Source organism: Ursus maritimus, unplaced genomic scaffold (assembly GCF_017311325.1).
Source record: "Ursus maritimus isolate PB19 unplaced genomic scaffold, ASM1731132v1 scaffold_21, whole genome shotgun sequence".
NCBI lineage: Eukaryota > Metazoa > Chordata > Mammalia > Carnivora > Ursidae > Ursus > Ursus maritimus.
This window is the reverse complement of record NW_024424564.1, coordinates 41,704,527-41,723,606: the sequence shown is the minus strand read 5'-3', so window position 1 is coordinate 41,723,606 and position 19,080 is coordinate 41,704,527. Positions and strand designations below refer to the sequence as shown.

Sequence of the window (19,080 nt, the reverse complement as noted above, 5' to 3'; positions counted from 1 at the left end):
ATATATATATATATATGTATATATATATATATCACATGTTATTATATATAAGTTATATATCTATAAGGTATTGTCAAGAAAGGATTGTATACTTAGAGATTAGTTGATTCATGATCTTAATTGCTTTGTATCTCGTAATATATGTGTGTGTGTGTGTGTGTGTGTGTATATATATATATATATATATATATATGACATATATAAGTTATATATGTAACTTATACTCTCCATCCCCTTCCCTATTTTCACCCATTCCCCCACCCACCTCCCCTCTGGTAGCTATTTGTTCATTCTGTGTAGTTAAGGGTCTGTTTTTTGGTTTGTTTCTTTCCCCCTGCCCCTTTGTTCATTTGTATTATTTCTTAAATTCCACATATGAGTGAAATCATATGGTATTTGTTTTTCTCTGATTGGCTTATCTCACTTAGCATTATACTTTCTAGATCTATCCATGTTGTTGCAAATGGCAAGATTTCATTGACACTTGGGCTGCTTCCATTGTTTGGTTATTGTAAATAATGCTGCAGTAAACAAGGGTACATGTATCCCTTTGAATTAGTGTTTTTGTATTTTTTGGGTAAATACCCAGTAGTCATTATGGGGTTGTTCTATTTTTAATTTTTTGAGGAACTTCCATACTGTCTTCTACAGTGACTGCACCAGTTTGCATTCCCACCACCAGTGCACAAAAGTTCCTTTTTCTCCACATCCTTCCCAACACTTGTTTCTTGAGCCTTTGATTTTAGCCATTCTCACAGGTGTGAGGTGATGTGTCATTGTGGTTTGGGTTTGCATTTCCCTGATGATACAGGATGTTGAGCATCTTTTCAGGTATCTGGTGGCCATTTGTATGTCTTCTTTGAAGAGATGTTTGTTCATTTCTTCTGCCTATTTTTAATGGGATTGTTTTTTGGGTATTAAGTTGTGTCAGTTTTTTATATATTTTGGATACTAACCCTTTATTGGATATGTCATTTGCAAATATCTTCTTCCATTCAGTAAGTTGTCTTTTAGTTTTGTTGATTTTTTCCTTCACTGTGGAGTGGAGTGGAGTGGAGAAGTCCTAAGATGTAGTCCCAATAGTTTATTTTTGCTTTTGTTTCCCTTGCTCCTGTTATATATTTATTCATGTTCACATTTGCCTTGTCATTGGGAAAGATTTTCATTGAACCTTTGTTCAAAGTCACATTCAGGAGAAATTATGAATCCAAGACAATTATGCATATAGATGTAGGCATCCAGCTAATTAATTGTCTTCTGTTCTCATGCCCAGGTATTTACATAAAGAAATATGTGTTACTTTTTTTTGAAATATAAATTATTCCAAGAGGAGAATAATGAAAACTTAGGCTTAATGAATATCTACCAAGTACTAGTAATTCTACTAGGTGATTTTATAGTGTTCCTAGTTTTTTCAGCAGTTGTACAAGACAACTCTATGGGGGTTTTTTTTCCTTTTTTTTTTTAAGATTTTATTTATTTATTTGACAGAGAGAGACAGCCAGCGAGAGAGGGAACACAAGCAGGGGGAGTGGGAGAGGAAGAAGCAGGCTCCTGGGGCTCGATCCCAGGACCCTGGGATCATGCCCTGAGCCAAAGGCAGACGCCCAACGACTGAGCCACCCAGGCACCCCATTTTTTTTTATCCCATTTCTGATCTTTTCAACAGACTGTATCGATCACATGATATTTGTTTGTCAAACGTAGAAACCAAAACACAGGTTAAGAAAACTGCGTAGTTAGGAATGAGACACAGATACTAATTTGGAATCCATCAGAAGGAGAAGGTGCTATGTATATAAGATAGCTATAATATAAAGTACAATGTGAACGTTTCTCTAGGATCTAGAGTTTCATATGTCCTTTGATAGTTTAGATGATGGAGAAATTACTTTTGGCTGGAATACTGAAGATTAGTAGTATATGAACTTGAAGAGATTGAAATTGGGAAAGGTATTCTAGGCTGAGGGAAGATCATGGAGCAAATTCCAGGAGAGGAGATAATGTGGCAAGAAGAGTAGTTTGGTTTGGTGAGAAGGAAGGGGGAATGGTAAGAAATGAACCTGCAACCCTAAATTAGTGGCCAAGCAAAATAATGTGTTTTAGGGAATGAATCTTTGAAGACTTTTGTACAGGAAAGTGCGCGTCAGAAAGATTTGGTGTAGTGTATAAAATGAATTAGAGTGGGGAAGAGATGTTGGTAGGAAAATGTATTTTAAGACGTTGTAATAAATAATGCTGCAAGAAATAACAAGGGCTAGAATTATATCAAGAACAGAAGTGGTAGGAAGGAGGGGACCAAAAATAATAGGTACACATAATTGTGCTTATTGTGGATCAGGCACTGTTCTGAGAGTTTCACATGTAATTACTTACACATATAATTTCTTTCACATATAATTAACTTAATTCTCACTACATGCTGTGATGTGAGTCCTATTACTATCCCCGCCATAAAGATGAGGAAATTAGAACTTTTCAGGATTGATTGAAGGATAGTAATTTGTTGCTAGAGTTGTTAAATTATGTGATATCCATGTAATGGAATACTATGAAACCATCAAAATTGATACTATAGAGGTATGTCTATTGCTTTGAAAAGATATTCGCTCTATATTAAACCTTGTTTATAGTAGGTACGGTATTTCTCTGTTTTATTCTGAAAGAGTATGCTTATTATCAATTTTATACCTTTTATGAAGTAAAAAAACAAACAAACGTGTTTCTCTTATCTTCAGCCTCCCCCCCCTCAGGTTCCCACTCCCCATAGGTAGCTATTATTAATAGCTTGGTAAGTATCCTTCTGATTATGTTCTTATGTACGTATAACATAAGTAAATATGTGCAAAGTAAATTTTACTTTATGAAAAAAATATATATGCATTTGGTTTTAGAAGTCACAGTGCAAAGGTACTATGTTCTTTTTTAAAGTACCTATATTTGAGTCCACTGTACCTCTCTAATTTTTATGTGAAATTATAATGATGTAAATGATAACATCCATGGAAGAAAAATATCATACTATGGAAGAAAAACACCATATTTAAATATGACTATTCCTTTGCTTTATGCAGTACCAAAACAAAATTAGTTCTTTGGTTGCATTTTCCATTGTAACCCTTTGCTTCAGTTGATATCATTCTCTACAGTGTTTGGTTCATAGAGTGTTTATTGAAAAGTATTAAGAATGCTTAGCCTGTGAATAAGAAAGGGAAAAATAAAAGGCCAGTTATTAATTAATCCAGGCTTATTCATTTTATGCATTAATAGGGTTTTTTTTTTTCCCTTTTCCCATTTTTTCCCATCTATCGTTGACCTGCTTGTACCATATGGAAACATTTCCATTCTGAAACTAATGGCACAAAAGAGATTTGAGAATTATCTCTGCCTTGGATTATCCTTCCAGGATATTTTAGTTTTATACTGCTTAAATTTAAGAAAACTTAAAATTGCTAGTTCATTCAACCCCTTAATTTTTTATCTGACTGCTATGGTGTCTAAAAACTCTTTTGCCAAGCAAGTACATAAAACTAGGTGTTTCCTAATAAACATTTATCACCAAACATGATAAATTATTCATAGTTGTGGATAATTTTACAAAATTTAAGTACTTTTGTATTGATATAATGACAACAACAATCTTCTCCCCCAAAGTATTTGCATATTTGTAGCGGTCGGTTGGGGTAGGGGTCAGTGTCAGGGCGGTGGCTCCAAACCTAGGCAGAACAAGGGGAGGTGAAATATAAATGTGAAGACAGAAAGGTTTGTTTCCTATTTGTTTAAAAACAGTTGTGCGACTTCCTAAAGGTGATACGGTGGGGGACACCTGGGTGGCTCAGTCGGTTAAACGTCTGCCTTCGGCTCAGATCGTGATCCTAGAGTCTGGGATGAAGTCCCATGTTGGGCTTCTTGCTCAGCGGGGAGTCTGCTTCTCCCTCTGCCTGCCACTCCCTCTGCTTGTACCCCCTCTCTCTCTCTCTCTGGCAAATAAATAGAATCTTAAAAAAAAAAAAATAAAGGTAATATAATGGGAGTCCTCATGTGTCCCCACACCCATAGAGAAGATGACTCCTAAATGGAAAAGAGTATCAAACTTGACTAGGTATATTGATGTCAGTAATAACTACAACTGTAAAAAATTAACAAAACTTTCTTGATGAAATGATGGGATCAGAATAGGCAAATGACGACAAGGATGCCCACTGTCGCCACTATTATTCAACATAGTACTAGAAGTCCTTGCAACAGCAATCAGGCAACAAAAAGGGATAAAAGGTATCCAAATCGGCAAAGAAGAAGTCAAAATGTCTCTCTTCGCAGATGATATGATAGTCTATATGGAAAACCCAAAAGAAATACTCTATATATGGAAAACCCAAAAGAATCCACTCCCAAACTATTAGAAGTTATAGAGCAATTCAGTAACGTGGCGGGATACAAAATCAATGCTCAGAAATCAGTTGCATTTCTATACACGAATAATGAGACTGAAGAAAGAGAAATTAGGGAATCCATCCCATTTACAATAGCACCAAAAACCATACGTTACCTTGGAATTAACTTAACCAGAGACGTAAAGGACCTATATTCTAGAAACTATAAATCACTCTTGAAAGACATTGAGGAAGACACAAAAAGATGGAAAAATATTCCATGCTCATGGATCGGTAGAATTAACATAGTTAAAATGTCCATGCTACCCAGAGCAATCTACACTTTCAATGCTATCCCGATCAAAATACCGAGGACATTTTTCAAAGAACTGGAACAAATAGTCCTTAAATTTGTATGGAACCAGAAAAGGCCCTGAATCTCCAAGGAACTCTCGAAAAGGAAAAACAAAGCTGGGGGCATCACAATGCTGGATTTTGAGCTGTACTACAAAGCTGTGATCACAAAGACAGCATGGTACTGGCACAAAAACAGACACATAGACCAATGGAACAGAATAGAGAGCCCAGAAATGGACCCTCGGCTCTTTGGGCAACTAATATTTGATAAAGCAGGAAAAAACATCCGGTGGGAAAAAGACAGTCTCTTCAATAAATGGTGCTGGGAAAATTGGACAGCTACATGCAAAAGAATGAAACTTGACCACTCTCTCACACCATACACAAAAATAAACTCCAAATGGATGAAAGACCTCGATGTGAGACAGGAATCCATCAAAATTCTAGAGGAGAACATAGGCAGCAACCTCTACGACATCGGCCAAAGCAACCTTTTTCATGACACATCCCCAAAGGCAAGAGAAACAAAAGATAAAATGAATTTATGGGACTTCATCAAGATTAAAAGTTTCTGCACAGCCAAGGAAACAGTCAGAAAAACTAAGAGGCAGCCCACGGAATGGGAGAATATATTTGCAAATGACACTACAGATAAAGGACTGGTATCCAAGATCTACAAAGAACTTCTCAAACTCAATACACGAGAAACAAATAAACAAATCAAAAAATGGGCAGAAGATATGAACAGACACTTTTCCAATGAAGACATACAAATGGCTAACAGACACATGAAAAAATGTTCAAAATCATTAGCCATCAGGGAAATTCAAATCAAAACCACACTAAGATACCACCTTACGCCAGTTAGAATGGCAAAAATAGACAAGGCAAGAAACAACAATTGTTGGAGAGGATGTGGAGAAAGGGGTTCCCTCCTACATTGTTGGTGGGAATGCAAGTTGGTACAGCCACTCTGGAAAACAGTGTGGAAGTCCCTTAAAAAGTTAAAAATTGAGCTACCCTATGACCCAGCCATTGCACTACTGGGTATTTACCCCAAAGATACAGACGTAGTGAAGAGAAGGGCCATATGCACCCCAATGTTCATAGCAGCATTGTCCACAATAGCCAAAGCGTGGAAGGAACTGAGATGCCCTTCAACAGATGACTGGATTAAGAAGTTGTGGTCCATATATACAATGGAATATTACTCAGCTATCAGAAAGAACGAATTCTCAACATTTGCTGCAACATGGACGGCACTGGAGGAGATAATGCTAAGTGAAATAAGTCAAGCAGAGAAAGACAATTATCATATGATTTCTCTCATCTATGGAACATAAGAACTAGGAAGATCGGTAGGGGAAGAAAGTGATAAAGAAAGGGGGGTAATCAGAAGGGGGAATGAAGCATGAGAGACTATGGACTATGAGAAACAAACTGAGGGCTTCCGAGGGGAGAAGGGTGGGGGAATGGGATAGACTGGTGATGGGTAGTAAGGAGGGCACGTATTCCATGGTTATATGTAACTAATGAATCATCGAACTTTACATCGGAAACCGGGGATGTACTGTATGGTGACTGACATAATATAATTAAAAAACATTAAAATAATAAAAAAAGAATAGGCAAATGATCTGAATTGAACAGCCTCCTAGAATAATGGTGTCTGGTAGAACTTTCTGCACTGATAGAAATGTTCTTCACCTGTGCCGTCCAATATGGTAACTAATAGGCACACACATGGCTGTTGAGAGGTCTTGAAATATGGCAACTATGACTGAGAAACTAAATTGTTAATTTTGATTACATTTAAATGGCTATATGTGCATAGTGGCTACCATATTGGACAATGCATTTCTGAAACATGCCTTTTCATGTGTATCAGCTGCTCCTCACAAGTAAAACACAATCATTATTATCAGAGAACACATGGCCTGTGGAAAAGGCAGACAAATATTTAACCTTAAAATCAGATACATAAGGGGCGCCTGGGTGGCGCAGTCGTTGAGCGTCTGCCTTTGGCTCGGGGCGTGATCCCAGCGTTCTGGGATCGAGCCCCACATCAGGCTCCTCCGCTGGGAGCCTGTTTCTTCCTCTCCCACTCCCCCTGCTTGTGTTCCCTCTCTCGCTGGCAGTCTTTCTCTGTCAAAGAAATAAATAAAATCTTTAAAAAAAAAAAAAAAGATCACATACATAAAAGAAGCAGAGTAAAGAAGGAATAAGATATGTCCAGCTGAGCAGAAGAGAACCTAGATGAAATGTTAGAGAAATTAACATGAGGTAAATAGTGAGGTTGAATTTTCCAGGGATGACCTCTCTTTCAGATTTACTCTTGGAGACCGCTCCATTTCTTCACAATAAAAGATGGGCAGTGAGCAGTCTTCTGGTACTGCCCCAGAATTTCCCGATATATCTATCATGTGTAAGCCTTGTTGGTACTTATTTAAAAATCCACCTGTTTCATGGAATTTTTCTTTTTAAATTAACCTGGCATTGTCTGAACTCAGAGCTGTGCCACATAATTTCACGTCTATTTATTATCAGTTTCTTTAATTAGATAAGAAACTTGAAAATAGGCATGTTTTCTCTCATAGATGATTACAGTTATCTCCTAATACTCAAATTCTTAAATTATTCACTTGTTCAGAGTGATTAAATAGGATATTTCCTTTTTTTTTTCAGTAGAAAAATGTTCTAGATTTTTCAAGGTGACTTTTCTGGTTGAACTTGAGTTCATTTCATCAGTGAAACAATGAAATCAATTCATTTAATTTATATAATTGTTATGCTTACAGATTAAACATTGTTAATATCCACTCACTTTTATTTAATGGAAGTTAGTGATTTAATTTAGGAATTTCATTAAAATACCAAAAAACTTGTGTTATAATTAAAAAATTGTAAGTATGATTTCTGGAAACAGTAATTTACAGACCAGTTAGAAATAATTAGATAATAAGAGGTAATAAAATTATGGTTTGGCATGTCAATTTTTAGGGTAACATGATTTTGTAGTACTTTATATCTTCTAAATATACATGGTTTATGAATTTTAATGATATTTTTCTCTGTAGATTTTTGCTTCAATGTCTTGAAGACCTTGATGCCAATCTCCGAAAATTAAACTCTCGTTTATTTGTGATTCGTGGACAGCCAGCAGATGTGTTTCCCAGGCTTTTTAAGGTAATCTGAAAAGTCTTTGCATAAAATAATGATCTTATTTCGGAGAAGACACATATTTGGTAAGTAAGGTATTTGAGGTAAAGTATGGAAAATATAAGTATTTTTAAATAAAAATTTTGTGGGTTTTTTTTTTATTTAATAAAAGTTTCACATGATAGAATCAGATAGTGAAAAAAGTGGTTTACAATGAAAACTTAAATCTTTCTTCTGCCTTAAACTGCTAGCTCCCCTTCCAGAAGCAGCAGCTAATACCAGTTTCTTGTATATGCATTAGAAATATTTTTTGCATTAATAAGAATATATATGTGCATGTGTCTATGTATATGTACCTATATATCTATATATATAAAAAATACCTGTAAGTCTATCTATAGATATAAATTTGCATTTTTGTGTATGTTACCATCCCCCTTTTTAATAACCAAGATAAGAATTCACTATATTATACACCATCTGTGCCATGCTTTATTCACGTGGCCATGTGTTTTAGAGGTTGTTTCCTACTGCTCCCTCAGTCTTTTAAATGGCTTCCTAGTATTCCATTGTGATGGGGATTAAGGAGTGCCCTTGTGATGAGCACTGGGTGATGTATAGAATTGTTGAATCACTATATTGTACCCCTGGAACTAATATAACAGTGTATGTTTAACTATATTGTAATTAAGACAAAAAAAATAAAATCACAAAAATTTTATTTACTTGTTTAAAAAAAATTGTTTTAAGTCAGCACATCTTTTATGTTCTTTGTTTTGAGCTTTCCTCTACCTAAATTAACATTACTGGATTAAACTACCTTCCGCATTTAGATGCTATCCCAGTCTTTGGCAGAGAAGTAGTGATTTCCACATGCGCCATAAAATACAGATAGATGAAACACATAAGGCACCTAGAGTGTTTACTATTTTATTCTGATTTTCCTTGGGCTATGTACTATGTAAAATACCATTTATGAAGACTTCCTTTTCAGAGTATATACTATGTCTACGGCCATAGAGGGAATGAATTCCTTTTTTTTTTTTAATGCATTGGTGTTTTTATTTTTACTTTTTGTTTAGAGGTGCTACATGCATGTGTTAAAAAAAAAAACAAAACCTAAGATATACAATAAAAAGCAGGTCTCCTTCCCACTCCTCCACCCTTACACCTCCGTTTCTCTCAGAGAAAAGATTCTTTTGTTGGTAACCAGATGACTCATTTACATTATTGTCTCTAGTTTTATTATTCTAGTACAGAAAATAGAATTTTTAATAGGTAAATAATCCTATTTCCCACATGGAAGGTAAAACTGTTTTAGACGTGGTAACAACAGTGCTTCAGTTGATTGGGATGGTGAGAGTGGTTCCAGTACTGATGTCTAGTATATATCTTCTCCTCTCTATAGCATTCACTCATTCTATTTGTATTGAGTAGATTCAGGGATGGGGTCAGAACATTTTTATTTTTTTATATATACATATTTACATATATATACATATTTACATTTATATTTACATATTTACTGATAAACTGTTGTTTTTTCTGATGTGTTTTCTACTTAGAATTTTTCCTGAACTTAATATAGGACTTTTTTTTTAACTTCTATTTTTATGTTTTGAAGAAATGATAAACTTATCAGACACTAATGTAGGCAAAACTTGGATACACTATTAATCATATGAATCTTACATAAATTATTATTATTATGCAGTTAAATCTTGCAGCTTCCACATTTGGTGCCAGCATGGTAAGCTACCAAGACCATGTACATTCTAGGCTTAGCAGAAACTTTTAGTGAACAGTTTAAACATTAAAATATTCTCATTATATCCAAGAAACAGGGACTAAAGTCTTCATAGATGGACTCACTGAAGTGTAACAAAATGTTCTGTTCAAAATCATATTATAAATCAGAGAACATCTAAAGCCACTCATATGTCACATGCATAAAATTTGTTTTATGCTTTTTGAGTTATTTTGGACTCTTGCCTTATTATTTTGTAGTACATGCTCATTTGAATAAGAGAATTCATTCAATAGATATTGATTGAGTGCCTACTATGTACAAGGCAGAGTTCAAGGTGGTGTGGATATACTAGTGAGCCAAATAGAAGACACTCCTACCTTGGCAGAGCTTATATGATAGTAGTAAGGAGGCAGATAATAAACAAGTAAATATGAAGTGTCAGGTGGTGATAGGTGCTAAAATAAAATGTGGGATATTAAATGCCAAGGTGAGGGAAGGGTAATTACTTTATATGGGATCATGGAAGGCCTCACTTCTAAGATGACATATGAGCAAACATGTGAAGGGACTGAGCCATGCAAATATCTGGGATGTGATATTGTGAATTCACAACATTTTCCACCTTGTTCCATCAAAAGGTCAATTAAATAAATCTGGGTTGGCCATATAACTTATTCTGACCAACTGACAAGGAAGACATTGAATTCCAAATCCTAAGCTTCAAGGAGCCTTGAAGCTTCTGCCTTTGCCCTTTTGGAATGCTTCTTGTATCATTCAGGGAATATGGGCTAGAATATCATATTAAGGGAGACCATGGAGAGATAGAAGGCCAATCAATAGCCAGCACCAAGATCTGAGATGTAGGAGAGAGATTATCTCAGATCCTCTAGGCCCAGCCAAACTGTCAACTGATCGCAAACTCATGAGTGAGCCCAGGTGAGACCAACAGAACCACCATCTAGTTAGTTAGTTGACAGACTTGTGGGAATCTATCATTTTGAGCTGCTAAGATCAACATGGGGAAAGAATGTTGTGGGCAGAGGGAACCGTAGTTAGAAAGGCCTTCATGTGAAAGTGTGCCATGACTTGTTTAGGAATAGCAAGAAGGCCAGAATGGGTAGAAGCAGTGAGTGAAAAGCAGAGAAAGGGTCAGAGAGGTTGCAAGGAGCCAGATCATGGAACTTTATTATAGACCATGTTTAGGAATTTGGCTGTTACTCTGAGAGAAATGGGATCCATGGAGATTTTTGAGTATATGAGTGACATGATTTCATTTACATTTTCTTTTTTTTTCTTTTCTTTTTTATTTATTATTGAAGTATCATTGACATACAATGTTATATTAGTTTCAGGTATAGAGCATATCAATTCAACAATTCTATATATCACTCAGTGCTCACCATAAGTATAGTCACCATCTGTCACCATACAATGTTATTACAATATTATTGACGATATTCCCTATGCAATATTTTTCATCTCCATGACTTATTTATTTTATAACTGGAAGTTTGCCTCTTAATCCCCTTCATCTATTTTGTTCATCTTCCCACCCACCTCCCCTCTGGCAACTACCAGTTTGTCCTCTGTATTTAAGAGTCTGGTTTGTTTGTTCATTTGTTTTGTTTTTTAGATTCCATATATAAGGAAATCATATATTTGCCCTTTTTTATCTGACTTATTTCACTTAGGATAATATACTCTAGGTCCATCTATGTTGTTGTAAATAGCAAGATTTCATTCTTTTTTGTGACTGAGTAATATTCCATTACACACACACACACACACACACACACACACACACAGAGACATACTACATCTTCTTTATCCATCCATCAGTGGACACTTAGGTTGCTTCCATATCTTGATTATTATAAATAATCCTGCAACAAACATAGAGGTACATATATTTTTTGAATTAGTGTTTTCATTTTCTTTGAGTAAATACCCAGTAGTAGAATTACTGGATCATACAGTATTTCTATTTTTAATTTTATGAGGAACCTCCATACTTTTTTCCACAGTGGCTGCACCAATTCACATTCCCACCAACATCGCATCAGGGTTCCCTTTTCTCCACATTCTTGCCAGCACTTGCTATTTCTTGTCTTTTTAATACTAGCCATTCTGAGTGGTGTGAGATGATATCTTATTGTGGTTTTGATTTGCATTTCCCTCATGATGAGTGATGTTGAGCGTCCTTTTTCGTATCTGTTGGCCATCTGTATGTTTTCTTTGGAAAAATGTCTATTCAGGTCCTTTGACCATTTTTCTAATTTAAATTTAATTAACATATAGTATATTATTAGTTTCAGAGGTAGAGTTCAGTGATTCATCAGTTGCGTATAACACCCAGTGCTCATTACATCAGATGCCCTCCTTAATGCCATAAGAGACTCTTAACTATAGGAAACAAACCAAGGGTCCTTTATATATTTTGGATATTAATCCCTTCTTGGATGATATATCATTTACAAATACCGTCTTCCATTCAGTAGATTACTTTTTTGTTTTGTTGATTTCCTTCATTGTGTGAAAGCTTTCTATTTTGGTGTACACCCAATAGTTTAATTTGCTTTTGTTCCCTTGCCAGAGGAGACATCCATAAATATGTTGCTAGGGCTAATGTCTCAACAATGAGAAGAAAGTGAATATGCCACAAAATTGTAGGTTGTTTTTTTTTTTTTAACCTGCTAGAGAGTTGAGGACACAGAGAAACCTAAATAAATTCCATAAAGAGATGAGCATTTCCTAGGAAAGAGACTCATGTCTATATCCATGGAGACACAGCAGAGAAAGAAGGGAATCCACTGTAGTTGAGAATAAAAGGAGACCAGTTGAAATTTACCAAGCTTTTTGTGGTCATACATGGACTGACATGGCAGATTAGAATTCCAAGAAACCCTGATCACAGACAAGTTCATACGCACTCTGTAGTTCTTTCCTGCAGTGCTTTTATGGAGTACCAGTGGCAATATACCAAAGGCTGGGGCAAGGCAGAAGAGCTGAGAGAGATCCCCCAGTGAAGTGCTAATGGGCATTCACTTAGTACAAAGTAGCAGTCCACTGAAGCTGGGGACAGGACAGCGGGGTAGAAAGATGTCTCCAGAGGTACAGAAAATTAGGGGACAGGGCTGGAAAACAGAGAGAACTCCCCAGCAACCATAGAGTTGATGGGTAGACAGCAAAGCAGAGAGAGATATACAGTTTGTAAAGCTATTGACTAGGCCGTAAAGCAGAGTGAGACATCTAGAATTTTGTCTATGCTCAGGTCCCAAGCCCTGTTGAAAAACCTGGATCCTACCCTCAAAATATTTGAACCCCAGTGGTGAATGGAATTTAACTAAAGCAGCAACAAAGCCAAGCCCCACCTCAATTACAGACTATAGTAATTCAAATTCTAGCAGTCAGAGCCAAGAATATGTGCTTTTCTAGAGATAAATATTATTTGTTCCATCTCTATTCTTTACACCGTTGTCTGTCATACAATCAAAAATTATGAGACACATGAAGAAGCAGGAAAATGTGACTTGCAATCAAGTAAAAAAAAAAAAGAAAAAAAAAACCAGTAGAAATAGTCCCACAGTTGATGCAAATGTTGGATTAGAATAAAGGACTTTACAATAATTATGCCATAGATATTAAAGAATCTAGTCAAAGGTGGGAAACGTGAATAGATGATAATTTCAGTATAAAAATGAAAACTATTAGAAAGAAGGAAATGAAGAATTCATTCAGTGGGCTTTTCCAGAGTAGACAGAGCAGAAGAAAGATCAGTGAACTTGCAGACTGGCAATTGAAATTTATCCCAACTGAAGCACAAAGAGAAGGAAATCTTTTTAAAAAGGGAACTGAGTGTGATACATGTGGAACAGTAGTAAATGGCCTAACATATGTATAACTGGAGACCTAGAAAAAAAAGGGGAGAGAGATTGGGACAGAAAAAAAATGTTTGAAGAGATAATGATTAAGAATTTTCTAAAATTGGTAAGAAGATACATCTGGATCTCTACAAACAAACATCTCTGGCGCTGGGTATTGAGGTATGAAGCGGGGAGCAGTGAAGCTGCACACAGATATTGGAAGATAAACGGAAGGGGGAGGGAGCCACCACGCTTGGGTGCTGGGAAGCAGTAGCCTCCTGTGCTAGGAAGTGGGCTGGACTCGTGGACCGAGAGCCACCAGGAAACAGACTGAAACCGGGAGTTCAGGAGCATGCGTGTGAACCAGACCAAAACTGGGAGCTCAGGAGTGCATGAACAAGACTGACACCGGGAGCTCTGGAGTGCACATGTGACGAGACTAAAAACCGGAGCTCTGGAGCAAGTGCGGGAACCAGGGGTGGCTGGCGGTGTTAGAAGCACAAAGGGCAGAGGTGTGCCGGCCCTGGGAGCGAGGACTGGGAGAATGGCTGTGGGGCGCACAACCCGGAACGCTGCGGGGTTTATAGCAGCTTTGACAGAAATGGAGTTAGAGTGGCCAGGAGAGCTCAGTGAAGAGCAGACTGTGATCTCTGTTCTGAGACAGAGGTTCGGATACGGTCACTGCTGCTCTGACCCTCTGAAGAGTCACAGAGAGCCACCAGGGAAAGCTGCCAGAGAACGAACGCCTGGAAAAACTGGTTCTCACTGTGCCCATCGCCCCCCCCCCCCAGGGGACACGGCAACTCTACCCAAACAGGGTTGCCTGAGTATCAGCACAGCAGGCCCCTCCCCCAGAAGGCAGGCTGAAAAAACAAGAAGCCCACATCCATAAGGTCCCTATAAAACAAGTACATCTTGCTTGGGTCCTGGTCAATAATTTGGGCTCTGTACATCCCCGCAACCACACCGCATCAGAATGACAAGGAGGAGGAACCCCCAACAAAGGAAAGAAACAGAGACTGTGGCCTCTGCCACAGGACTAATGGATATGGATATAACTAAATTGTCTGGAATGGATTTCAGAGTAACAATGGTCAAGATGATGTGTAGGCTTGAAAAAAATATTAACAAAAATATGGAATCTCTAAGGGTGGAAATGGGAGTGAATCTGGTGGAAATTAAGAATGCTCTGAATCAAATGCAGTCTAAACTGCATGCTCTGATGGCCAGGGTAAACGAGGCAGAAGAGTGAATTAGTGTGTTAGAGGATGAGATGATAGAAAAGAAAGAAAGAGAAGAAACATGGCTTAAGAAACTCCACTTTCAAGAAATAAGACTACAGGAGATTATTGACTCAATGAAACGTTCCAATGTCAGAATCATTGGCATCCCCAAGGGGGTGGAGAAAGAGAAAGGTCTAGAAGAGATATTTGAACAAATTGTAGCTGAGAGCTTCCCTAATCTGGTGAAGGAAATAAGCATTCGTGTCCAAGAGGCAGAGAGGACCCCTCCCAAGATCAATGAGAACAGACCGACACCACATCACATAATAGTACAATTCGCAAATCTTAGATCCAAGGAAACAATCTTGAAAGCGGCCAGGGGGAAGAGATTCCTCACGTACAGAGGGAGGAACATCAGAATAATGTCAGACTTGTCTACAGAGACCTGGCAAGCCAGAAAAAGCTGACAAGACATATTCAGAGCACTAAGTGAGAAGAACATGCAGCCAAGGATTCTTTATCCATCAAGGCTGCCATTCAGAATGGATGGAGAGACAAAGAGCTTCCAAGACAGGTAGAAACTGAAAGAATATGTGACCACCAAGCCAGCCCTACAAGAAATATTAAGGGGGGTTCTATAAAAGTAAAAAGACTCCAAGAGTGATAGAGAACAGAAATTTACAATCTGTAGAAACAAAGACTTCACAGGCAGCATGACATTATTAAAATCATATCTCTCAATAATCACTCTCAATGTGAATGGCCTAAATGCTCCCATAAAATGCCACAGGGTTGCAGATTGGATAAAAAGACATGACCTATCCATATGTTGTCTACAAGAGACTCATTTTGAACCTAAAGGTACATCAAGACTGAAAATGAAGGTATGGAGAACCATTTTTTGTGCCAACGGACCTTTAAAGAAAGCTGGGGTAGCAATTCTCATATCAGACAGATTAGATATCAAGCTAACGATTGTAGTTAGAGATACAGAAGGACACTATATTATTATTCTTAGAGGGTGTATCCAATAAGAGTATCTAACAATTATAAGTATCTATGCCCCCAACAGGAGAGCAGCCAGATATACAAGCCAACTCTTAACCAGAATAAAGAGACATATAGGTAATAATACGTTAATAGTAGGGAACCTCAACACTCCACTCTCAGCAATAGACAGATCATCTAAGCAGAAAATCAACAAAGAAACAAGAGCTTTGAATGACATACTGGACCAGATGGACCTCATAGATATATACAGAACACTACACCGTAGAACAACAGAACACTCATTCTTTTCGAATGCACATAGAACGATCTCCAGAATAGACTATATTCTGGGTCACAAAACATGTCTCAAAAGACTGAGATTATTCTCTGCATATTCTCAGACCACAATGCTTTGAAACTGGAACTCAATCACAAGGAAAAATTTGGAAGAAACTCAAACACTTGGAAACTAAGAAACATCCTGCTTAAGAATGATTGGGTAAACCAGGAAATTAAAGAAGAACTTAAACAATTTATGGAAACCAATGAGAATGAAAATGCATCAGTTCAAAACCTATGGGATACTGCAAAGGTGTTCCTAAGGGGAACATACATAGCCATCCATGCCTCACTCAAAAGAATAGAACAATCAATGCAGTCCTTATATTCTCACCTTAAGAAGCTGGAGATGGAACAGAAGAACAGGCCTAACCCATGCACGAGAACACAATTGATTAAGATTAGAGCAGAGATCAATGAATTAGAAACCAGGAAGACAGTAGAGCAGATCACCAAACTAGAAGCTGATTCCTTGAAAGAGTTAATAAGATTGATAAGCCACTGGCCAGACTTATTCAAAAGAATAGAGAAAGGACCCAAATTAATAAAATTATGAATAAAAGGGGAGAGATCACAACCAACACCAAGGAAATAGAAACAATCATTAGAAACTATTATCAACAACTATATGCTAATAAATTAAACAACCTGGAAGAAATGGATGCCTTCCTGGAAACCTATAAACTACCAAGACTGAAACAGGAAGAAATAGATTATCTAAACAGACCTATTAATCATGAAGAGATTGAATTAGTGATCAAAAACCTCCCAAAAAACAAGAGTCCAGGGCCTGATGGATTCCCTGGGGAATTCTACCAAACATTCAAAGAAGAAATAATACCTATTTTCCTGAAGCTCTTTCAAAAAATAGAAACAGAAGGAAAACTACCAAACTCATTCTATGAGGCCAGTATTACCTTGATCCCAAAACCAGACAAAGACCCCATCAAAAAGGAGAATTACAGACCAATATCCCTAATGAATATGGATGCCAAAATTCTCAACAAGATCCTAGTTGATAGGATCCAACAGTACTTTAAAAGGATTATCCATCACAACCAAGTGGGATTCATCCCTGAGATGCAAGGGTGGTTCAACATGTGCACATGGATCAGTGTGATAGATCACATTAATAAGAGAAGAGACAAGAATCATATGATCCTCTCAATGGATGCAGAAAAAGCATTTGACAAAATACAGCATCCTTTCCTGATTAAAACCCTTCAGAGTGTAGGGATAGAGGATACAGTCCTCAATTTCATAAAAAGCATCTATGAAAAGCCTACAGTGAATATCATCCTCAGTGGGGAAAAGCTGAGAGCCTTTCCCTTAAGACCAGGAACACGACAAGGATGCCCACTCTTGCCATTATCGTTCAACATAGTACTAGAAGTCCTAGCAACAGCAATCAGACAACAAAAAAGAATAAAAGGTATTCAAATTGGCAAAGAAGAAGTCAAACTCTCTCTCTTTGCAGATGACATGATACTTTACGTGGAAAAGCCAAACGACTCCACCCCCAAATTACTAGAACTCATATAATAATTCAGTAATGTGCACCGTGCATGGTGCACTGGGTGTTATATGCAACTAATGAATCAGGGAACTTTACATAAAAAACCAGGGATGTACTGTATGGTGACTAACATAATATAATAAAAAATATTATTATAAAAAATAAATAAATAAAAATTGGTAATTTACCCAGAACTTAAAGCCTAAAAAAATAAAAAATAAAAAAATAAAATAAAAATAAAAATTGGTAATTAAAAAAAAAACAATTCAGTAATGTGGCAGGATACAAAATCCATGCTCAGAAATTGGTTGCATTTCTATACACGAACAATGTGACTGAAGAAAGAGAAATTAGGGAATCAATTCCATTTACAATAGCACCAAAAACCATAAGATATGTTGGAATAAACTTAGCCAGAGAGGTAAAGTATCTATACTCTAGAAACTACAGAACACTGATGAATGACATTGAAGAAAACACAAAAAGCTGGAAAAATATTCCGTGCTCATGGATCGGAAGAATAAACATAGTTAAAATGTCTGTGCTACCCAGAGCAATCTACACATTCAACGCCATCCCAGTCAAAATACCAATGACATTTTTCAAAGAACTGAAACAAACAATCCTAAAATTTGTGTGGAACCAGAAAAGACCTGAATTGCCAAGGAAATGTTGAAAAAGAAAAACAAAGCTGGGGGAACCACGTTGCCTGATTTCAAGCTATACTACAAAGCTGTGATCACCAGGATAGCATGGTACTGGCACAAAAACAGACACATAGACCAGTGGACCAGAATAGAGACTCCAGAAATGGATCCTCGACTTTATGGTAAACTAATCTTTGACAAAGCAGGAAAAAACATCCAATGGAAAAAAGTCAGGCTCTTCAATAAATGGTGCTGGGAAAATTGGACACCTATATACAAAAGAATGAAACTCGACCACTCTCTCACACCATACACAAAGATAAACTCCAAATGGATGAAAGACCTCAATGTCAGACAGGAATCTGTCAAAATCATAGAGGAGAACATAGGCTCTAACCTCTTCGACATCAGCCACAGCAACTTCTTTCATGACACGTCTCCAAAGGCAAGGGAAACAAAAGAAAAAATGAACTTTTGGGACTTCATCAAGATAAAAAGTTTCTGCACAGCAAACAGTCATCAAAACAAAGAGGCACCCCACAGAATGGGAGAAGATATTTGCAAATGAAACTACAGATAAAAGGCTGGTATCCAAGATCTGTAAAGAACTTCTCAAATTCAATACATGAGAAACAATCAAATCAAAAAATGGGCAGTAGAGGGGGACCTGGGTGGCTCAGTCGTTAAGTGTCTGCCTTCGGCTCAGGGCGTGATCCCAGCGTTCTGGGATCTAGCCCCGCATCAGGCTCCTCCGCTGGGAGCCTGCTTCTTCCTCTCCCATTCCCCCTGCTTGTGTTCCCTCTTTCGCTGGCTGTCTCTCTGTCAAATAAATAAATAAAATCTTAAAAAAAAAAAGGGCAGTA

At 37.2% G+C, this 19,080-nt stretch overlaps 1 protein-coding gene across 2 annotated transcripts in view; it reads left to right on the top strand.

The window, feature by feature from the left end:
* The window catches only part of CRY1 (cryptochrome circadian regulator 1), a 98,498-nt gene that overhangs the window by 52,517 nt on the left and 26,901 nt on the right, over positions 1-19,080 (top strand). For both annotated transcript variants that reach the window (XM_008705647.2, XM_008705646.2), the window contains exon 2: positions 7,808-7,916. In XM_008705647.2, coding sequence (XP_008703869.1) covers positions 7,808-7,916 — 109 coding nt within the window. The remainder of the gene's footprint in view (positions 1-7,807; positions 7,917-19,080) is intronic.